The 23,669-nt window shown below is 40.1% G+C and overlaps 1 protein-coding gene across 2 annotated transcripts in view; it reads left to right on the top strand.

Annotated features, from left to right (window-relative positions):
- The window catches only part of EFHC2 (EF-hand domain containing 2), a 248,392-nt gene that overhangs the window by 95,242 nt on the left and 129,481 nt on the right, over nucleotides 1-23,669 (top strand). Inside the window, exons 3-7 of one of the 2 annotated variants that reach the window (XM_055563252.1) lie at nucleotides 3,946-4,096; nucleotides 15,452-15,675; nucleotides 18,641-18,892; nucleotides 21,319-21,432; nucleotides 21,819-21,957. In XM_055563252.1, the coding sequence (XP_055419227.1) occupies nucleotides 3,946-4,096; nucleotides 15,452-15,675; nucleotides 18,641-18,892; nucleotides 21,319-21,432; nucleotides 21,819-21,957 (880 nt within the window). Of the gene's footprint in view, nucleotides 1-3,945; nucleotides 4,097-15,203; nucleotides 15,358-15,451; nucleotides 15,676-18,640; nucleotides 18,893-21,318; nucleotides 21,433-21,818; nucleotides 21,958-23,669 lie in introns of those variants that run through there. The other variant, XM_055563253.1, reaches the window with a different exon arrangement.

Here is a 23,669-nt window from a genome sequence, read left to right on the forward strand (position 1 = left end):
ATATCTTTCTTTCTCTTTGTTTCTGTTGAGCATCTTTATTCTCTTTAAATGCATCATTTATTTGATAAATAATGATAATATATATGACAGTGTTATCAGCTGATCTCTGGCAGTTTGGTCATGCACAAATTTATACCAGTAATATTCAATACATAGAGGTAGGTGGGATATGAATATGCTCTCTACACTTTCCTACACTTCCTACATTTTCCTCTACACTTTACAAGAAAAGAAAGTTTTAAAGTGAATACTACTATAGGAGTAGATAACTTTTTATTTCTTCCCTTCTAGATTCTTTCACTGGTTGTTGCTCAGTCTTTTCCAACTCTTTGCAACCCCATGGACTACAGCATGCCAGGCTTCCCTGTCCTTCACTATCTCCCGGAGTTTGCTCAAACTCACATCCATTGAATCAGTGATGCCATCCAATGATCGCATCCCTTCTGCCTTCAATCTTTCCCAGCATCAGGGTCTTCTCCAATGAGTCAGCTCTTTGTATCAGGTAGCCAAAGTATTCAGCTTCAGCATCAGTCCTTCCAATGAATATTCAGGGTTGATTTCCTTTAGGATTGACTGATTTGATCTCCTTGCTGTCCAGGGGACTCTCAAGAATCTTCTCCAACACCACACTGGACTAATAATTAAATTGATATATGAAAGATTAATGGAAGAAGAAGAAATTTTGTACATATGGGAGTCCCATAAAAATATGAGACATGTCAGCAGTTGGGTTCTTGTTGCTTATATACCATTCAGAGCTAAAGAGACTGGGACAGGGGTCTGGGGCTTCAAAGAGAAGGAAAATCATTCACAGGAAAATGAGAAGAGCTAGTGTTTGGTAAACAACTATTTGCCATGCCATGCTGATAAGGCTTTCTGATAGAAAACGTTTTCTCTGGTAATAACTCTCTTCCTGGTGCAGGTTTCATATCTAAATTCTTTTAGACAGTTATTGTTGTTTAGTCACTAAGTCATGTCCGACTCTTTGTGACCCCCATGGATTGTAGCCCACCAGGCTCCTCTGTCCATGGCATTTTCCAGGCAAGAATACTGGAGAGGGTTGCCATGTCCTTCTCCAGGGGGTCTTCCTAACCCAGGGGTTGAACCCACATCTCCTGCTTTGGCAATTGGATTCCTTACCACTGAGCTGCCTGGGAAGCTTTACATACTTAAAGGGGAGGTAAAACGTTCTTCCTGTGTCTGCTGGGCTCTGCTTATCCTTAGTTCAAAATAATCCATGTGCTAAAGTGGCACATTCTAGGGTAGCAGGCATATCTTGCTCCTTCTCACTATCTCTACTGAAAGCTTGATGGAGTCCCAGCTCTTTTGTCCTTTTAGGTGTTCCAGCAACATCTTCCTCCCCATACCTTTAAAAATTGAGATATAACTCATATAACATTTACTATTTTAGTGTTCAATATAATTCAGCATCTCACATCTTTTTCTAAAAATTGAGGTTAAATTTATATGACATAAAATTAATCATTGGCCATTTTATTTTTTAATTTTTTATTATTACTATTTTTTTTCTTACTTTACAATATTGTATTGGTTTTGCCATACATCAACACGCATCCACCATGGGTGTACACATGTTCCCCATCCTGAATCCCCCTCCCACCTCCCTCCCCATACCATCCCTCTGGGTCATCCCAGTGCACCAGCCCCAAGCTTCCTGTATCCTGCATCGAACCTGGACTGACGATTTGTTTCTTATGATATTGCTGCTGCTAAGTCGCGTCAGTCATGTCCAACTCTGTGTGACCCCATAGACGGCAGCCCAAATAGGCTTCCCCGTCCCTGGGATTCTCCAGGCAAGAACACTGGAGTGGGTTGCCATTTCCTTCTCCAATGCATGAAAGTGAAAAGTGAAAGTGAAGTTGCTCAGTCTTGTCCGACTCTGTGCGACCCCATGGACTGCAGCCTACCAGGCTCCTCTGTCCATGGGATTCTCCAGGCAAGAGTACTGGAGTGGGGTGCCACTGCCTTCTCCGTCTTATGATATTATACATGTTTTAATGCCATTCTCCCAAATCATCCCCCCCTCCCTCTCCCACAGAGTCCAAAAGACTGTTCTATACACCTGTGTCTCTTTTGCTGTCTCTCATACAGGGTTGTCGTTACCATCTTTCTAAATTCCATATATATGCGGTAGTATACTGTATTGGTGTTTTTCTTTCTGGCTTACTTCACTCTGTATAATAGGCTCCAGTTTCATCCACCTCATTAAAGAGACATGTGTACCCCAATGTTCATCGCAGCACTGTTTATAATAGCCAGGACATGGAAGCAACCTAGATGTCCATCAGCAGATGAATGGATAAGAAAGCTGTGGTACATATACACAATGGAGTATTACTCAGCCATTAAAAAGAATACATTTGAATCAGTTCATTGGCCATTTTAAAGTGTGCAGTTCAGTGGCATCTAATATATTAACAGTGTTGTACAACCATCACCTCTATTTAATTCCAAGACATTTCTATCATCCCAGAAGGAAACCCTGTGCCCACCCAACAACACCTGGAAATGTTCACTCAACACAAATACGACAACCTTTTAGTAGTGGGTTTGGCTAACTTTCTAACTGAAATCAGGCCAGATAAATTCCCTAAGAAAGCAACTGAATGTAGGACCATTTTATAATGAAGCCAGAGGTACCAGTATAGATACCTGAAAGGTATAGATGTCTGGGCTCACTAGATTCCTAAAACCTTATCTGGTAAAGACAGTGCCTGATCAGTAACTGATCCATTCATTTTGAATATGATTATTTCAGTAACTAAAACTCATTTCTAATATTCTTTATGGTAGTTAGCAAAGCCTTTTCTGTTGATGAGAGATAAATTACTGAGGCATTTTGTCAGCTACTTCTGAAGTGTGGGCTTCTGATGGAAATTTGCTAAACAGCCCTGGAGCATGTAATCCTAATTAGGGTCACTGACCACCCCTAGAGGTTAGATTGTGCCTCACAGACTCACTCACATATATTGTCTGTGTTGAATTAACTTGGTATTACAACATATGCAGAATTAACTTTTACTCCTTTAATTATAAAAATTGGACAAAAATGAGAGCAAAGGAAGTATTAAAATGGAACTCTGAAGGAGCCTGTGCCCCAGGCCAAGCTTGAAATGGTCTGGCATTGAGCTAGGCTTTTTGAGATTCCTGAAGACAAGTATAGGGTTGGGTCTCCAGTGCATTGGAAGAATTTCAGCTCTGCCTGTTTGAATTCCCTCAAGGCAAGCCATCAGCAGGACCAGAAATCAGAATAATTTTATCCTTAAAAGCAAGATGTATGTATATGAAGTTGCTCAGTTGTGTCCGACTCTTGTGACCTCATGGACTGTAGTCTGCCAGTTTCCTCTGTCCATGAAATTCTACAGGCAAGAATACTGGAATGGGTAGCCATTTCCTTCTCCAAGGGATCTTCCCGACCCAGGGATCAAACCAGGTCTCCTGCATTGCAGATGAATTCTTTACCATCTGAGCCACCAAGGAAACCAAGATAGCTTTCTATTATTTTTAACGAGAGAAAAATAACAAAACTTATATTCATCTTCTTGGAAAGAATATTATTTTTTCTGTAACACATACATATAGAATCACACTGTGAAGTTCCAAGGACAGATTCTAGTTCAATTTATGGTAGAGTTGAATGATGGATTTATTGTTTGAATATCATTTCCTCATTCTAACCGGATGATAATGAAACAGCAACAAACCTAGATTGTATATCCATTCTCATAGCTGATGTGTAGAATGTCTTTCTGCAAAACCTAGATTGTATATCCATTCTCATAGCTGATGTGTAGAATGTCTTTCTGCAAACATTTCCTCAACTGTTTTCTTTACATTAAAAAAAAAAGTAGGCAGTGGCTTTGTTGATTTTAAGTTTGCTGATTTTTTTTTTCATTTCTTAGTTTCTAATTATGATTCCAACAGGTATTATCATTTGATGCCTATTTAGAAGATGAAGTGCCTGATAAAAGTCAAGGAAACTATAGAATAAGACGCTATAAAATCTACTTCTACCTTGAAGATGACACAGTTGAAGTAAATGAACCAGTGTTGCAAAATAGTGGACTGCCTCAAGGTATCTGTTTAAAGCAGAGTTATGGTTCTTTCACTTGTAACTACTGCCTTTATCTACTACTTTCTCTAGCTTTTTTAAAGACCCCATGCTACTGCTTGGGTATCTAACTTGTTGACAATGGTGAATATAAACGTGCTGTTACCTTGTAGTTATTGATGGTAACTTACCAGCTTTCTATGCCTCATACCTCAACACTGGCCATGTCACTCACTTGTCTGTTGTCATCATTGTATCCTTTCATGTGTTGCTCTAGTATGAACAAACACTCCTCTGTCTTTGTCTCTGTTCTTCAAACTTTTTTTGTCTTTTTGCTATGACCACATTACTTCCTTCACAACACTCTCAGGGAACAAAGAAGACTGGTCTCCACTGCCACTTCCAGACTGAGGTTCTCTCTCCTTTTTTGAATTCACTGCCATTTGCTTCAACCACTGTCTCCTCATCTTCATCCCTGTTAAGTACAGGCTTTCATAGAGCTTCAAGAGAAGGCTATTGCTCTTTTGCCCCACATATATCAGTCATCTTTATCCATACTCCACTTCAGCCAGATAAGAATTAGCTCTCTGATGTGAAGAGAAGCTAACTGTTGGTTGCTTTAGTAGAATCATGGCAGAGGTCAAGGGAGGTGACTTGATTTCTTCTGAGTGTAGAAGTCCTTGACTTGGGATGATGCCAAGTTCTGGGTGCCTTTAAGGGAGAGCGACCGTGATAATGAAAGGACTGAAGATTTGTCATGTGTAAGAGATAATACTGAAAAGGGATGTTTACCTATAAACAGAAGACTCAAGTATGCCTAATGAATGTCTTAAGGAATCTAAAGGGCTGTCCTGTGGGGGAGGGGTGATCTAGTTTTCTATATCCTCATGGACAGGATGTAGGGGGTCAGAAGAGGACTAATTTCCTCTTCTGGTCAGTAAGAGAAATAATTTTCTGGCTGAGAGGTTCACACATTTAGGACAAGGTACAAGTGGGTCAGAGGACTACCCTGCCTGGAGTAGGCAATGATCCTCTCTCTCTTTCTGTTGTGTCATTTATTTGGAGAATTTATGGCTTAATGATGAATCTTTTAGAAAACATAGAAATGCTTTGATATTTAAAAAAAGATTTTCACAAACTTTTAAGGTTGAAGTGTGACATTTTGTAAAGGGACAAGAAAACTTTATACTTAAAAAAATTGTATTGAAGTATAATTGATTTACAATGTTATGTTAGTTTCAGGTATACAGCAAAGCAAATCAGTTACACATATACATATATCCACTCTTTTTTAAGGATTTTTTTTCCCATATAGGTCATTCAGTTCAGTTCAGTTCAGTTCAGTCGCTCAGTTGTGTCCGACTCTTTGCGACCCCATGAATTGCAGCACGCCAGGCCTCCTTGTCCATCACCAACTCCCAGAGTTCATTCAAACTCACGTCCATCGAGTCGGTGATGCCATCCAGCCATTTCATCCTCTGTCGTCCCCTTCTCCTCCTGCCCCCAATCCCTCCCAGAATCAGAGTCTTTTCCAGTGAGTCAACTCTTCACATGAGGTAGCCAAAGTACTGGAGTTTCAGCTTTAGCATCATTCCTTCCAAAGAAATCCTAGGACTGATCTCCTTTAGGGTGGACTGGTTGGATCTCCTTGCAGTCCAAGGGACTCTCAAGAGTCTTCTCCAACACCACAGTTCAAGAGCATCCATTCTTTGGTGCTCAGCTTTCTTCACAGTCCAACTCTCGCATCCATATATGACCACTGGAAAAACCATAGCCTTGACTAGACGGACCTTTGTTGGCAAAGTTATGTCTTAGCTTTTCAATATGCTATCTAGGTTGGTCATAACTTTCCTTCCAAGGAGTAAGCGTCTTAATTTCATGGCTGCAGTCACCATCTGCAGAGATTTTGGAACCCAAAAAAATAGTCTGACACTGTTTCCACTGTTTCCCCATCTATTTGCCATGAAGTGATGGGACCAGATGCCATGATCTTCGTTTTCTGAAAGTTGAGCTTTAAGCCAACTTTTTCACTCTCCATTTTCACTTTCATCAAGAGGCTTTTTAGTTCCTCTTCACTTTCTGTCATAAGGGTGGTGTCATCTGCATATCTGAGGTTATTGATATTTCTCCCAGCAATCTTGATTCCAGCTTGTGCTTCTTCCAGCCCAGCGTTTCTCATGATGTACTCTGCATATAAGTTAAATAAGCAGGGTGACAATATACAGCCTTGATGTACTCCTTTTCCTATTTGGAACCAGTCTGTTGTTCCATGTCCAGTTCTAACTGTTGCTTCCTGACCTGCATATAGGTTTCTCAAGAGGCAGGTCAGGTGGTCTGGTATTCCCATCTCTTTCAGAATTTTCCACAGTTTATTGTGATCCACACAGTCAAAGGCTTTGGCATAGTCAATAAAGCAAAAATAGATGTTTTTTTCTGGAACTCTCTTGGTTTTTCAATGATCCAGCGGATGTTGGCAATTTGATCTCTGGTTCCTCTGCCTTTTCTAAAACCAGCTTGAACATCTGGAAGTTCATGGTTCACTTATTGCTGAAGCCTGGCTTGGAGAACTTTGAGCATTACTTTACTAGCGTGTGAGATGAGTGCAATTGTGCGGTAGTTTGAGCATTCTTTGGCATTGCCTTTCTTTGGGATTGGAATGAAAACTGACCTTTTCCAGTCCTGTGGCCACTGCTGAGTTTTCCAAATTTGCTGGCATATTGAGTGCAGCACTTTCACAGCACTTTCAGGATTTGAAATAGCTCAACTGGAATTCCATCACCTCCACTAGCTTTGTTTGTAGTGATGCTTCCTAAGGCCCACTTGACTTCACATTCCAGGATGTCTGGCTCTAGGTGAGTGATCACAGCATTGTGATTATCTTGGTCATGAAGATCTTTTTGTACAGTTCCTCTGTGTATTCTTGCCACCTCGTCTTAATCTTCTGCTTCTGTTAGGTCCATACCTTTTCTGTCCTTTATCGAGCCCATCTTTGCATGAAATGTTCCCTTGGTATCTCTAATTTTCTTTAAGAGATCTCTAGTCTTACCCATTCTGTTGTTTTCCTCTATTTCTTTGCATTGATCGCTGAGGAAGGCTTTCTTATCTCTCCTTGCTATTCTTTGAAACTCTGCATTCAGATGCTTATGTCTTTCCTTTTCTCCTTTGCTTTTTGCTTCTCTTCTTTTCACAGCTATTTGTAAGGCCTCCCCAGACAGCGATTTTGCTTTTTTGCATTTCTTTTCCATGGGGATGGTCTTGATCCCTGTCTCCTGTACAGTGTCACGAACCTCAGTCCATAGTTCATCAGGCCCTCTATCTATCAGATCTAGTGCCTTAAATCTACAGGTCATTACAGAATATTAGAGTTCCCTGTGCTAAGTATGTTCTTATTAGTTATCTATTTTATGTATAGTAATATGTATATATCAATCTTAATCTCCCAATTTCTCTCTCTCCCCATCTAGTAACTGTAAGATTGTTTTCTACATCTGTGACTCTATGTCTGTTTTGTAAATAAGTTCATTTTTATTATTTTTTTAGATTCCATATGTAAACAGTATCATATATTTATAGGTCTATTTACGGTCATTTAAAACATATATAATGCAGTTCTTAAATATTGACAATAATGTATTAGAAAACATTTAAATAATTATTTCAAAATATTAAGAAAATTTACAGCTTTTAATTTCCATGAACATCTGTTTTGCCTAAGTTCATTGGTTTAAGTAAGTGATGTTATTGTTTTAGCAAAAAAAGTATTTTCTTGTAAATTTTCTCTTAAATGCTTTACTCTGATATTCCCTAACTAAGCTTTGCTTATTATTTTTTATTACCTCCTCACATGACATAAGATTTACACAAGTGATGGACTGGAGGTCATACGACATTCTGAACCTGCATTCGTGACTTGCATTAGGTTTTAATTATTACTTTAAGACAAAAATTCATATTATCTGTAGCTCACTGGCCCCTGTCCAGTGAATCTTAGTTTTATTAAACTTCAAGAAGAAAAATGAAATGTAACCTCTATGAGGATCTTGGGAATGCTTTTATTAAGACTTTTTGATTCTCTAAGCCTCTTGATTTTAAATCTCACATAGGCAGATTACAAAGGCAAATTGAAGGTAGTTATAATGATTGATTTTGAAAATAATTTTTATGTAATAGGAGGGAATGTTGTTCATAAAGAATCGGAGAGGGGGTGAACCTTAGGAAAAGACAGCTTTAAAGTCTCTTTCAGAATTTCTGATTGCCTCACTCTGATCAGGACATTTCCCTAATTGAGACATATCAAATGGTATGAACAGAATACATAGTAATCATGATATGTAACGAGGCTAAATTTGTTAGCAAAGTGGAGATACCTAGCGGGCTATCACAAGTCCTGTGGAAAACAAACAGAAATAACTTCTCTATCATCAAGCTTCATTCAGAGACAGAGCAGTCTCTCTTGAAATATTTAATATGATTCTTGTTAAGGAAGGTCTGTTAGGACAAAGGATACTTTGCAAATTCATTGTATGTCTTCTTCAAGCTTTCCTAAATTAAACAATTGGAAAAAAAAACAATTGAGGGGGGAAATGAGTATACTGAGCCAGGGGCTCAAGCTCGGTGGGATGGGTAGGTAGTGTTTCTTTCATCTGCCCTTTGAGTGGCCTGGGACTGCTTTTTTGCACATATGGACCCTTGGAAGAGATTAAGGGTCACATTTAGCTGCTGGGCACTGACAGTGCTCCTGTTACATCCATAGGGTTTTGATATTTTCTGAATGAACTGGGAGGTTAGATGCACCAGTTTTTTTTTTAGTAGAGCCGACCATTCAGAAATGAGTGCACCTGGATGAATTATAGCCTCCCTTTGTAGCTGCCTCTCTTATCATGTAATTTTTTTAAGGAGAGGGGACTTTGAAATAAGCCAGAAATAAAAGAGGCATCCCTTAGCACGGTGCCAAAATAGGCATTCAATTTTGTGAAGCTCCTCATCAGAACAACATATTCACAAATCCTTGTTGGCAGAGAGATGTGTGTGAAAAGTCAAGTCACTGAGGCATGTCAAGACTTGCTTTCATTCCTTGCCAGGGCATCATTCTCTTTGGGTAGATGCATTATATTTACAGAATTTGTTGCTGTTCTGCTGGAGTATAGTTAAAACAATGTGATGCCAAGCCAAGAATGTCAGAGGTTAATCCCAATAGTTTTACCTCTGATTGTCTAACAGGACAATGATTTGTCAAATGCTGCCAAGTCCAAACTAATCTAGTGTAAGGAAAGGATAACCATTAGAAATATGCCATGAGTTTCTGGTAGGGTCTGTACCAGTTCTCACTGGAGTGCCATCATCAGAATCTCCTGATCCACCCCCAGAATTTCTGATTCAGTAGGCCTGGGGTCAAGGAATAACTTCTACTTGATTCTCAGTGTATCCTTGGTTAAGAATATTGATCTCCACTAATGATTTGTATTGGTTCTTCAATGGGGTAGTATTTCATATGTATATATCTATATATAAAGTATAGATGTACTATAATGTGTACTATATATATTTACATTTTATACTTTAAGACGATCTACCTGAATCAGGCAAACGTAATCACAAAATAGAAGGCATTTATTTATACTGGGCATATGCTGTATCTAAATATACATCCCATAAAGTAGACTGGTAGGGTGATAGTAAGGTTGCCAGATAAAATACAGGATACCTGGTTAAATTTGAAGTTCTTAGTATAACTATGCCCCCCCCCCCAATATTGTATGGGACATACCTATACTAAAAATTATTCATTATTTATCTGAAATTCAAGTTTAACCAGGCATCTCATTTTTTTCAATTTGCTAAATCTGGCAGCCCCAGAGGGTAGACCTTGGGGAGGGAATTGTCACTAAATGTAGCTGAGTAAAATTTAGGAGTGGAGGTAAGCCATTGGTCTGTGAAGATAGGTGCTTGGTGCATGGTGGCTGTTCAGTAAGTTTGATGAAGAAAGGAAGAAAGAAAAGGAGGGAGTGAAAAAGGAAAGGAAAAGTGATAGACAATGATAGCACAATGCAGGCATCATGAATTATATGAGGTACTTTGAGGAGTCAGAGGTGGAAATACCAGTATCCATTAGAGGATAAGGCATTTGAGTAGTACCTCAAAAGTTTCTCCAGATAAAGATAGAAGAGGAAGGCATGTTAGTCAGAAGGAACAGCATGAGGTGAAGAGGTAGGAGAGTGGTGAGGACAGTGTTAGTCACTCAGTTGTGGCCAACTCTTTGTGATCCCATAGACTGTAGCCTGCCAGCTTCTCTGTCCATGGAGTTCTCCAGGCAAGAATACTGGAGTGGGTAGCCATTACCTTCTCCAGGGGATATTCCTGACCTAGGGATTGAACCCATGTCCCCTGCATTGCAGGCAAATTCTTTACCATCTGAGCCACAGGGAAGCCCCAGGAGGAGAGGAGTTGGGAGGTATTTGGGAGCAGATATAGAATGTGTGAGGAAAACTAGGCAAGAAGGTGGTAACGCAAGAGGACAGAACACCCAACATGCCATCATTTGGGGCTCATTCAGTGGCTAGGGGGAGATGCATAGGATTATGATCAGAGATACAGAATTCAGAAATTTTTATTCTTTTGCTGTAAGACTAAGTATCAGGCCAACTATATTTAAAAAGTTATTCCCATGAAATCAAACTCCACAAAGATGATGTTTTATAAAATTAAAAGTGGAATGCTAATTGTAGTGAAAGAGTGAACAAAAGAGGAAAAGATACTCTGTCATTTCTGATCACAGTGAGTGGTCTTAATATTTTTAGGAGATAAACTTTAGTAGATATGAAAAGTGAAAGTCGCTCAGTCGTGTCTTACTCTTTGCCATCCCATGGACTATGCAGTCCATGGAATTCTCCATGCCAGAATACTGGAGTGGGTAGCCTTTCCCTTCTCCAGGGGATCTTCCCAACCCAGGGATTGAACCCAGATCTCCCGCATTGCGGGCAAATTCTTTACCAGCTGAGGCGGACACGACAAGTGGCAATTCCACTTGTATATTCATTAACATAAGAAATACCTGCCTCGAGACTTGGATGTGCCTTAAGTCTGCAGTGTTACTAAAATGAACTAAACACACTTAAGTTAGAGATAAGAGATTGGAGTCTTAATTCTTGAAGGTGAATTCCTAAAAACTAAATTTAGTAGTATGAGCAAAGATCTAAAGCAATTCCCAACTGAACGAAATGAAAACACATTCAACATAAATGAATATATCATCATTTTGATCTAAATCACAGGGAAATGTTAGAAAGTTAAAGCTTGTAGAATATAATCAGAGAGCAGGACCTTTAAAAAGAAAGACACATGTAAAATATGAAGATAAGGAAGAGCTGAAAAGCAGACACCTGATGCCTGGATATTTCCCCAAATTGTCTTTATGGGTCAATTAAGAAAATAAACATCTGAAAATTTCAAGGGCAGATACAGTACTTTTGTTGTTGTTTTTCCATGGGGTCCCAAAGAGTCAGACATGACTGAGTGACTAACACTTCTCACTTTACATTTTGTCATGTTATATACCTTGATCTCAGGTGCTCTTCAACATGTGCCAAAGACATGGCATCCTCCATATTTCTTTGATATTCAGAAGAACCACTTACTGGTGGTTTCTGCCATTTATCATGAAAGACTATAACCATACAAATACCAATAAATAGAAATTTCAGTCCCCAAAGGACACAGTTGAGAGATCCTACTAATATTTGTGAAAGTTCTCATGTGTGACTACCTTTCAAATGCCCCACGTTAGTTTTTGATTAACATGGAATTGTGACCTTGGATTTCTTGTTATTAAAATTTTCTTGTTTAGTGTTAGATCTGCCTTCTCTTTTCAACCCATGGATGGTCCAGATTCTCTCTTGTTACCACAAGGAACTACCCTGGCTTCTTTTCTTTTATTATTTTTTTAATATAAATTTATTTATTTTAATTGGAAGCTAATTACTTTACAATATTGTATTGGTTTTGCCATACATCAACATGAATCTGCCACAGGTGTACTGTGAAATGAATCGCCAGTCCCCTGGCTTCTTGTAAGAACCATCTAGGGAGAAGAGTGCGGGACCTAACATAAGAAAGTGTGTGGAGGTTGCAGATACACAGGCTCTGCAAGGAGGGACAGCTGATGGCGGTGCTGTTGACTCTGGAGGGGGGAATTGTTGCCACTGACAAATGGACCCTCTCCAGAAACAAACTCTTAGGAAAGAGAGAGGCTGTTCTTTTGGAAGAGCGGCTCCATTATCTCTTTCACAGTGGCTGGCTGCTCTTCACATTTCTAGCCTGTTTTGCCTAAGACATTCCCTCCTCTCCTCCACTTAGGTAACTTGTGGCTGTAGTATAGTGAAATACAGTTCAGTGTAGACTGTGGAGCAATGGCACTTACTTAGGGCTTGAAAAACCCAGGTTCAAGACACTTTTCTGCCATTTGTGAGTGCATAACCTTGGGCACGTCACTTAACCATCTTGAGTTTTCTCATCCATAAACTGAGTATTTGTATTTCATACATTATCTGCATCGTGCAATTATTGAAGATTAAATGAGAAGAATATATGAAAGCATATTCTAGGGCCATGATGATGATTATAATGATTATTATTTAAAAGTTTAGTGGGTGGGCCAGTTCTTCCCACTTAGAAAAATATAGGATTCCTATTTGAAGTCTTACTAAAAAGAAAGCAGCACGGATTTGCTTATTTTAATTTGTATAATGAAGTACACATGCAAGATAGATGGAATTCCTGAAGAAACTCTTGGCTGTTGAATAAATCTTATATATTTTAAAAGCTGTCAGCTATACTTTAAAATATAAGTATTTTTAAAGAGATATATAATGGTTTGTGGAAGTACCTGGAATGCCCATGCTTTTATAAGGGTGTTCAAGTATGCAATTTGTTCTAAATGTCTAATCTTGAATTTTTAAATAATTTGCATACTGTTTTCAGTGGCATGAATTAAGGGCTAATTGAAGTATAATTTTTTGCAGTAAAATTATATCATCTTTTATGTAGTACATTTAAAAATATTCTAGGCCAGTTTTAATTTTACAGTTTTTTTTATTTTATTTTAATGTAGCAAGTAATTAAAAATTGCTACAAAGAAAAGAAGATGAAAATGATTTTAGTTAATTTCCCCTCAACAGAATGAAAAGATGATTAGTAGAATAATGGAACAGAGCTCAACACAGTTCCTGGCACATAAAGATATTCATTGAATGTTCTTTAATGAATAAGGAATGAATAATTTCTAAGTATTTCTAGACTTTGGGAAAAGACACTATTCTCAGTGCTACAGAAAATACGAGGAAGATTGCTTGACATCTTTATAATAAAATGCCTCCATTATGGTACAGGTTACACAAGCCAATTTTTCTTGAACCATTAGACCCTCAGTTTGCTCTGCTTGCCTTTTCTTCTTTTTGTCTTTGCTCCTAGAGTAGATTCCCAGGCTTAAGTCAGCTTACAGATATTGAGAGACATTCCTCCATGGTTATCTTGCATTTTTGTGAATCTTGCAAGCAGAGACACTGACTGCTCTTTGTTCTGGATTATCTTTTCAAGGATGTTGATATAGCACACAGCTTTGGAAGACAAAGGTAGTCTCTCCTTCTGGAACAAAAGGCAAGTTTGCTCACAGCCTTGGAAAACAGAGGTGATGTCTCCCTCCAGAATAAAGGGCAGACATGTTTACTGTACAGTCTAGTAAAGATAGGGGACTTCCCAGACAGTAAAGAATCTGCCTGCAATGCAGGAGACACAGGAGACTCAGGTTTGCTCCTTGGGTTGGTAGAATCCCCTAGAGAAGGAAATAGCAACCTATTCCAGTATTCTTGCCTGGAGAATCCCATGGACAGAGAAGCCTGGTGGGTTCTCTGTTCCATTATTCTACAGTCCATGGGGTCACAAGAATTGAACACGACTGAGTCATTGAGCATGCACGCATTAATAAAGATAATGTTTCTCTCTGAGACAAAAGGCAGGGATGCTTATTGTCCATTACAAAAGATTCAGTTTCCCTCAGCTCAGGGTTCCTGTCCTGTAGTGTAAAGCACTGTGTGTGCAGAAGTTACCTGGCCCTTGTTGTGTCACTCTTTGGAAATTGGGGCTCAGAAAACTGGTACCAAAATATTGATCTTCTGGGTACTGTTATTACTGTGAGTAATAAACTGCCCTTTGTCTGTCACCAAAGCATCTCATATCATCTACCAGCATCCTTGAAATTGTGGCAGGCTAACTTGTCAGCTAGCAAGCAGGATAAAATCTCAATCCCTAAATAATTCTTGACAACAGGTTTCAGCAGTGTTAGGGTAAGTTGGCTGGTTATGGTGTGGTATAGTTGATACATTCATCTAGTTAGGGAGCCTTTTTTACCTCCAGTGGCTAGTTACCATTTAGGTGTACTCGGGGACCCTGGGTCCATACTCTCAAGAAAAAAAGTGAATGGATATCATAGGGTTGAAAGTAGAAGGTACTATGAAGCCTGTGCTAACTCTCACTTTGTGGGAGTGGTTGGGTGGAGGTGGACAGAGGCTGTAGAGAAAGGCGGAGGGAGAAGAGGTTGGTAGAAGGAACAAGATTCCAAGAAGCTACAAAGCAACATAGAGTCATCTGTGCTTATGGAAGCTGTAAATCAAGGTGTTGGCCTCTACCATAGTGAGGCTTAGTAGTTTTCTTTTTTCAGTCAAGAGTGCATTTTTGTGAGTACTGTGGTTTGGGGTCTTAGTTCCTTGTTCAGCGCGCTCACATTGAGTGCTTGTGAGTGAAAAAGTGAGCATGCTTGTTTTGGGAAAAACATGATGGCAGTGTCTGGCACATTGGGTCACCCTGTTTAATACTCCCTTCTCCTTCCCTCCTGCCATAGTCTTTGTGTGCACACACTAAGTTGCTTCAGTTGTGTCCAACTCTGTGCAACCCTATGAACTGTATGTGGCCAGGTTCTCTGTCCATGGGATTCCCCAGGCAAGAATATTGGAGTGGATTGCCATGCCCTCCTCCAGGGGATCTTCCCGACCCAGGGATCAAACCTGCATCTCTTAAGCCTCCTGCATTGGCAGGCAGGTTCTTTACTACTAGCGCCACCTGGGAGTACTTTATAATAGAGTAAGCCCTAGTACCACTTAGGCAACTCTAACAACATACAAGGCTGGTCAAATTAACTCTGAATCTCAGGAGCCCTAGCTCCCTGTGGAACCATCAGAGTTTGAACATTCTGATGCTACTTCTCCAAGAGCCAGTCCTTTGCCCACTTCACCATGGTGAGAAAACATTCAGGGTTGTTATAAAGATATGCTCTGATCTCTTGCTGGTGAGCCACATGATGAAACAATTGTGTTTTATTTCACACTGTAGGAATTTTTATCCGGCGTCATCGGATTTCTCTCCCACCTCCTAATGAGGATCAGTTTTATACTGTGCATCACTTTAATGTCAGCACCGACATTGTCTTTTATGGTCGAACGTTCAAGATTTATGACTGTGACGCATTCACAAAAAACTTCTTGACGAAAATAGGAGTCAAATTAAATCCCCCAGGACAATGTCCAGAAGATCCTTACATGAAAACACGGAGAGAGGTAAGTTGACTTATCCATGAGCTCTAGTCTTCAAGATGAGAATCCGTTCAGAATCAGTGAATGGTATCAGTACTTCTGATGCCCAGGTGAAAGGACTTGGGGGGCCATGGTCACTGGAGTTGTCCTCTTTTCCTTTGGGCTGGACAGAGGCTGGGGGTTGGCTTCGGTGCAGGAAAGACTCACTCTCTGCCCTCACCCCTACTTCTCTTTACAGAGAGTGGCCCTTCCAGGCAAGGTGAGTCTTCATGAGCTGCCCATATGGGATGGTTTCTAAGAGCCCGGCATTGGCTTTGTAGTCACTGACACTGAAACAGTTGGGCCCACTCTTACCTGGCTTTTCTTTTCCTATTTTAGTTGCCTAACCCTGGGGAAAATATTTGCTCCTGTGCTACTGATATACTCAACCAAGCTTTGGGTACACCTTTTTCTTTCTTAAGACTCCCAGCTTCCTTTAAGGTGACATCAGATGCAGAGAGGTTCAAGAATGAGGAGGGCCATGATTTTGATGTGCTCCCATGATAACAGGATGCTTATTGGCAAAGTCTGATCCAAGCCAGTGTAGGGAGGAAAGAATCAGTGTTAGTAGTATTATTATAGTCTTTCCAGAGTTTTTTTTTTTTTTAAATGAGCCCTTGGCCCAAATTTTATGTTGTATAGAAAAATCTGAAAATCTAAATACCTAAAAGGGCAGGTGTTATTATGTGGAAGGTCACCTACCTCACCAGTCTTCTTGCTAGGACTTGAACTCAAATCTCTTGCTTCTTATCCTGATTTTAATTATTCTCATTTGTTTCTCTTTTTATTGACGTATGATCATGCACAGTAAAATGCACAGAAATTAAATATACAGTTTGATGGGTCTTAACAAATGCATACACCCATGTAATCCACACATGGAATCACAGTCTAGAACATTTCCATCCTCCTAGAAAGTTCCTGCATGCCTTTTTCCAATCTGTCCTTCCCCCCACCCAGGGATAAGCACTATTCTCATTTCTATCCCTATAGATTAGTTTGGTCTCATTTTTATTGTTTCTAAAACTTGTAATTAACTTCTTTGCAGAAAGATAACATAAAATTTAGAATGAAAGTCTCCTTTGATTCTGCTTTGATCTCTTGTTAAAAGCTGCATGTAGGATCATTCATCTATTCCTGCCTCCTAGCCCCATCAGAATTATCCTTTAATATTGTAGACATATACCCCTCCTGAGAAATATAGATTGTTGATCCTGGAATATCTAAGGTGAAATCCTTGTGGCAATATTCTTTTGTGTATTGGCATGCAAGGAGATTTATGGTTTGGGTTCATTTCTGTGTTTTTCTAAATGCCCTGGAAGTACGAGTCTGGATAAATACAAAGTCTTTAGAACCAGCAGAGAGAGACCAAAAGAAATGGATCTATATGATTTATCACCCTTTGCATCTGGCCACACTCATTCACTAACAGCTGGTATTATATGATAGTGATTGTGAGTGATGATGCATAATATGAAATACATAGGAACAATGTATGATTTCATAGGTTTATAAGGAAAAAAATCTTCTGTTCCAGGAATCAAGAATAAATACCAAGAACAGCCAAGAAATGTTTTAAATAATTTCCTTTCAGATTGAGAGAATCATTTTAGGATTTATTCCCTCAGGGAGAAAGCTCTTCAATAAATATAGAAGTCTGTGGAAAATTAGGAGTTTAATAAGAGGCTTTTATATTGACTTTAATTCATTTACTTCTCCAGTGTTTGCTGCCTTGAAATGTAAAGTTAAAATTTAACAATTTAACTTGAACTGAAAAGATCTCCTGTGGTATGTAATCAATAATGGATTTCTTAGAGGCCTTATCATGCAAAAGAAAGTTTTCTCTATCAGTGAAAATAGAGATCTTATAATTTCATTTAAATGTTAAAGATAATCAATGAAAGTAGAGATCTCATAATTTCATTTAAATATCAAGGATAAGACTCAAGAGCTTCTGGAGGGCCATCGTGTCTCCTCTGTCTTGGGATGAGTCTGCCCCTAGACTTCCCTGGACAGACACAAAATTTTGAGAATTTACAAATAAGACTACATGACCCAATGTGGGACTACATCTCACTTGCTAGTGAGCCCTTCCTTATCTAGCCACCCTATTAGGCTACATTAGATAGAATGGGGAGGCGGAGTGCGGTTGCGCTCCACGACAAAACTGAGACTGCAGATAGAGAAGAATTGGGCCAAGAAGACTGCCCAGCTAGTGGTTTCTGGGTTGGAAGCCAGAGCCTGCACAGTAATCCTGTGCAAATTGAGAAGTTCTCCATTTGCTCTGTTCCTGTTTCCGTGACCTTTCAGATCTTTGCTACCTAAACCTTTTGAGCAAAATAAAACTGTGAAGATATTTCTTCTCTTTTTACTTTCACAAAAGTCTGTGGATGAGTAAGAAGCATAAACAGATATGAATTTTCAGTAAAAATAACTTTTTGGTTATTATAATTAATATAGACTTGGATGTACAAATCTTAAGCATACCTGTTGACAATTTTGAAAAATGTATATACAGTTTAATAACCAGCACAAAAATCAAGATAGAGAATATGTCCATCACCCCAGAGAGTTCCCTTGCCCCCCTTTCCAATCAGTCATCTACCCAGAGGCAATAACTATTCTGATTTCTGTCACCATATATTAGTTTTGTCTGCTCTCAAACAAGAATTTTAAGTCTCTGAGAAGAGTCAGTTTTCAAAAACATTATAGAAGTATACTTTAGTGTGTTAAAATAATGTTTAATGAAAAGCTTCCTAATACTTGATTGTCTGTATTTCTAAGGTTGAAACTAGTTATATATGTATATCATATATGTTGTTAGTTGAGATTTTTAAAAATATCACAGAATAGTCTATGGAAAAGATACCTCTATGTTTTTTGACTGCTTGCATCCCAGAACCAATTATGGAAAGACTTCCACTATCATTAACCTTTTCTCCACTGACAGAAGCTAGACTGCATGGAGCCCATACGTCCCTATGAGTCCTTCGACACTCTGAAACAGTTCCTCGAGTATGATAGGAAGGTCTTGCGTTTTTTCTGCGTGTGGGACGACTCAGGCTCAGCGTTTGGGGATCGTAGAGAACTTATCCTGCATTACTTTCTGTCTGATGATACCGTCGAGATCAAAGAAGTCTTGCCACATAACTCAGGAAGAGATGCTATGTCATTGTTTCTCCAGAGGAGAAAGCTACCTAAGGTGAGCAGTAGACACGGGACTGCTTTCCGAGTTTGCTTGTGGGCTGAAGACTCTAGTCACTGTCTGGAATGTCGCGTGTTATGACTGTTGGTGACAAGTTACTATGTATTAGTGCTGGTGTTTAGAAAATTTGCACTTTGTGCCCTCTATTAATATACATCTATGAAAGTAATACAGAGGATATGACAAATTGGAACTGGAAGATTCAGGGCTTAAGGCATGTAAAGGGAAAAAGTCAAATGCAAGAGAGCTACCTATGTCATTGAGTTTACCGTGAATCTTATGAAAGTAAATGACTCTCGAGTAAAAGAATTGCTCATGGCCTTGGGAAGAGCAATAGCCTTTGGCCTCTGTAGCCTACTGGGGAGATCCCATTGTTTTGGTCTGGGCTGTGAACACACACACACACACACACACACACACACACACAGAGGAGTGACTCTTCTGTGAGTAGCCACTTGCAGAAGTAGTCACCAACTAGCCACTGGCTAGCAACAGTAATAGCTTTAGCACCTTTACTGTTAAAAAAGAGTTGTCCAAATGATTTCTACACATGTTCATGGCTGCTTGAGAGCTAATGTAACCTGGGTGCAGCGGAAACAGCACATAGACAGAAGACCTGGGTTAGAATTGTAGATCTGTCGCTTAATAGCTCTGTGACCTTAGGCCAGTCATTAACCTCTCTGAGCATATTTCCCTATCTCTAAAATGCTTTTAACTAGGCTTCCCTCCTGAGGTAACTGTAAAGACTGAATGAGATAATATAGTAAAAAGCACTATATAAGGATCTATAAGAGCTTCCCAGGTGGTATTATTGGTAAAGAACCCGCCTGCCGATACCAGAGATGATAGGAGACCTGGGTTCAATCCCTGGATCATGAAGATCCCCTGGAGGAGGGCATGACAACCCACTCCAGTATTCTTGCCTGGAGAATCCTCATGGACAGAGGAGCCTGGGGGGCTATAGCCCATGGGTTCACAAAGAGTCAGACACGAATGAAGCAGTTTAGCACGGATGCATGCAAAGACCTATGAACACCTAACTATAAGGCACATGAAAACATCATGGCTTATTCACAGCTCTCTGTTATGTTTTATTTCTTTATTTATTTGGATCATGTATTTTTAAACTTACTTCTTAGTGCTACTGAAAAGATTACTGTAACACTCATTTCTGATGCGTACAACCACTGGTTATTTGTTTATCACAAGAGACTCTTCCAGATTCTCAAGAGTCTCCCACCAGAAGTCCTGCTATGTAGCTTCTTGGGGCTGGGACTGGGTTTGTCCCAGAGCAAACTCCAGGCATATGCATAGCAGGTGGCCAGGAGGAGCCAGGGAAGCCTGTTTTTAGAATGGCTTTGAAAAATAGGCTAAATATAAAATAATAATGACATACCTGACATTTGCAGTGTTCCTTGACATCAATTGCTTCATTTATTCATTCATTCAACAAATATTTAGTAAGTGTCAGCTGTGTGCTGGCTCTGAGGTTACCATGAGATAGAAAATGGGTTAATTCCTGCTGTATGGTGTTTTCATTCTCGTGGGGGAAAGATCCAAGAGCAATGGGTATTCTCTTGATGCCACATCCTTTGAGAAAGCAAGGAGTAAATACTGTTGCTACTGAAGTTCTGAGAGGATAAATGTCTGGCCCCATGTCCTATAGCTAAGAAGTGGCAATGAGAGAGTTTGCATCAAAAAATGTGTTGTTTTTTCCCTCTGTAACGTGCCTTACTTGCACCCCACACCTCATAAATTCACACGTTTTAACTTCTAGTTTATGTCACACATATCAGGGATGATTCTGATTTCTCAGCTGAGATAAACCAATTAGTATCAGTTTCCATAAGTTCAGATATTTCCTGCCTGACCACCTCCAGCATGGGTGAAACTGAAGGGTGTCCTCCCTGGCTTGCTCCCGGTCACAGTTTGTGTGAGAGGCTGACCGTACTTCACTGTTCATACTACCTCACCACACTGCCTCTCTCAGCCAGAAAAATGCCTCCTTGGTCAGGGTCAGGCAGGGTGCTGAGCCAGTCAAGAAAGCAAGGCAGGGTTTCTCCATCAGGGTATCTTGTTGTTTAGTGAAAAGATGACTGCTGATGAAGCAGTTAGAGAGCAATGACAAGTTTAACCCTGAGGTGGGTGCTATAGAAGTTTGGATTGGGCAGTGGCCAGCAGGATGGGAGAGGTCAGATGGAAAAGATGGGGCTTCGTCAGGTCCTTGAAGGATGAGGGGAGTGTAGACCGACCCGCAGAGGGTGGGGAAACATGGGGGAAAGGTGGCTGGAGTCTGTGTCCTGTCTTCCTCGGGATGATAGAGGAGAACCAGATGATATCACTTGCCACTTGAGCTCCTCACCAGGAGCATGTTTATGTTGAGAGTCTACCTACCACATCTTGATTTGATTTATATCTTCTAGTATGGCCCCCCTGGAGTCTATCAACCAGGCCAGTTAACAGACCGGACAGTTCTCAGTGTGTATGGTGGCTACACAGAGACCCGAGTGTATGGCTACCTGTTGGATAAATATGAGGTAAGTCATGTTTTATTACTGTTACCAGTATGGCTTCTCTGAAACCTGGAATGTGGGCTGAGTTGCGTATTCTTCTGGGAGACTGGTTGTGAACGACATTGATGACTATATAAATGTATGTGTTGCACTGTTGCATTTATCAATAATAAACATGCTTAAGTGTACATATAAATATATGCATTGCATTGCCATTTGGTAGCACTACCTTGCTAAAAGAGTGTTTTAAAATGTTGATTTTGAGTGGTTGTCTTTTGATTTGATTTAAAAAATTTGGTTATAAGTGATGTAATGGATTTTTTAAAATTTCCTTTTTCCTTTGAGAGGGGGGATGCCAAGATCTTTGGTGGGTCTGTGGTGCCAACATCATGTTCCTTTGTTTTTATTAGCTAGGAAAATTAGACCAAGAGTTTTACAAAGATACTGACCTATCCATAGGAACCACCATCAATGTGTGGGGAAGGAAAGTGCTCCTTTGTGACTGTGATGATTTCACGAAAACTTATTATAGGACTAAATATGGAATTGGTAAGTGATACATCTGTCAATTAGAAAATAATATTTAAACTTGGAGTCTTTGTTCCCTAGTTAAGATTGAGCTGACTTTTGAGTTTCAAATTCTAAGCTTCTAATAGCTGCTACCGTTTATTGAGCATTTGCTAACTGCCAGGCATTTGTTGTCTTATTTATTCCCCTAATATCATCCTCATTTTAGAGGTGAAGAGACTGTGGCTTACAAGGGGTTTCCTGGATGAAGGTCATGCATGCAGCAAGTAAAGAGTGAGCCAAAAACTTAAACTTGTCTGCCTGATGCCAAAGGCTGCCGTTTTCCCATGTAGTCCCCTGCCTCACTGCTGTGGTCAAGCAGTTGAAATGGAAATGCAAAGACTTTTCTTTCCACTGAATCCTTGCTTACCACAGAGGCTATACTGATTTTTGTTCTCTAGCAAATTGTGCCCATCTGCTCTACCTTTCCTGGTGAGGCACAGCCAGGCTGCCAGCTTCTCTCTTCTTAGCTCTTCATTCCATTCAGATCAGGTTAGTTCAGTTCATAATGGAAGCCAGTGACTTATTAAGCACCCACTAGATGTAGGTCATTGCAGTGGACACAGGAGATGCAGAGTTGTGTAAGGAGTTTCTAGGCTGGAAGGGGAGCAGAGATCTACTGCATGTTACATGGTGTTATAACTGTCACAGAAGCAGGGGGAAGATCTGAGATGAAACCTGAAAAACAAGCCCCTCCATTTGTTAAACCTGCAGGCCAGCCCTACCCCCTTCCCAGGCCTTCTACCCCAGGGTTCAGGTACCTGCTGGTGCTTGGCTAAATGGGGGTGATAGGAGTTGCCAACCTCCCAGATTGGCGTTGGAGCTCAGTTGGGGGTTGCTTACTCCTTTCTGAACATTGGAGTATTCATATGAGCTCACTTCCCTGAGCCATGAGATGGAAGCCAGAAACAACCACAGCTTTTCCTAAAAGACAGGGTGCTTTGTCTCTAGGATGACACGAGGCCCACCTTATGTGTCTTGATGTCCCCACTGTGTAGTATTCCTGGCCTCATGGGAATCATTATATTATGTAAGAAGACACACAGCACACAAAGGGGTTGGAATATAAAAGACTTTCAATTTCTCTCTTTGGTTCACTATGGGAATTTCTTCCACTGCATCTGCATGCCAGATTAGTCAAAATGGGGCCAAATTGGTGGCCTCTTCTTATATTATTTTCTAAAATTAGTCCTGTTGGTGGACACAGTTGGGCATATTTGTTTTGGGTACTGAGGACAAGAAGGAGCCAGGAATGTGCAGGTAGTGGCTGCCATAGAGAAGCTGCTAGTGACCCTTAGATAGTTGGGAAGGATAATTTGATTTTTAATAAATGTAAGTACCTGTTCAGAGTTGACAAGTCTTCAGTGTAGAGTTGAAAATTGATAAAAAAAGAATGAGTCACTGAAGACATTTACCTATGTCCTACTGAAAGATTGTATGTGTGCCTGCTCAGTCATGTCCGATTCTTTGTAGAATTGGAATCCATGGACTGTAGCCCACCAGGCTCCTCTGTCCACGGGATTTCCCAGGCAAGAATACCAGAGGGTGTTGCCATTTCCTACTCCAGGGGATCTTCCTGACCCAGGGATCAAACCTGTGTCTCTTGCATCTCCTGCATGGCAGGTGGATTCTTTACCTCTGTTCCACCTGGGAAGCCCACTGAAAGATTACCTTAATACAAAGGATGTGGTGAG

The sequence above is a fragment of the Bubalus kerabau genome, chromosome X, assembly GCF_029407905.1.
Source record: "Bubalus kerabau isolate K-KA32 ecotype Philippines breed swamp buffalo chromosome X, PCC_UOA_SB_1v2, whole genome shotgun sequence".
Lineage (NCBI taxonomy): Eukaryota > Metazoa > Chordata > Mammalia > Artiodactyla > Bovidae > Bubalus > Bubalus kerabau.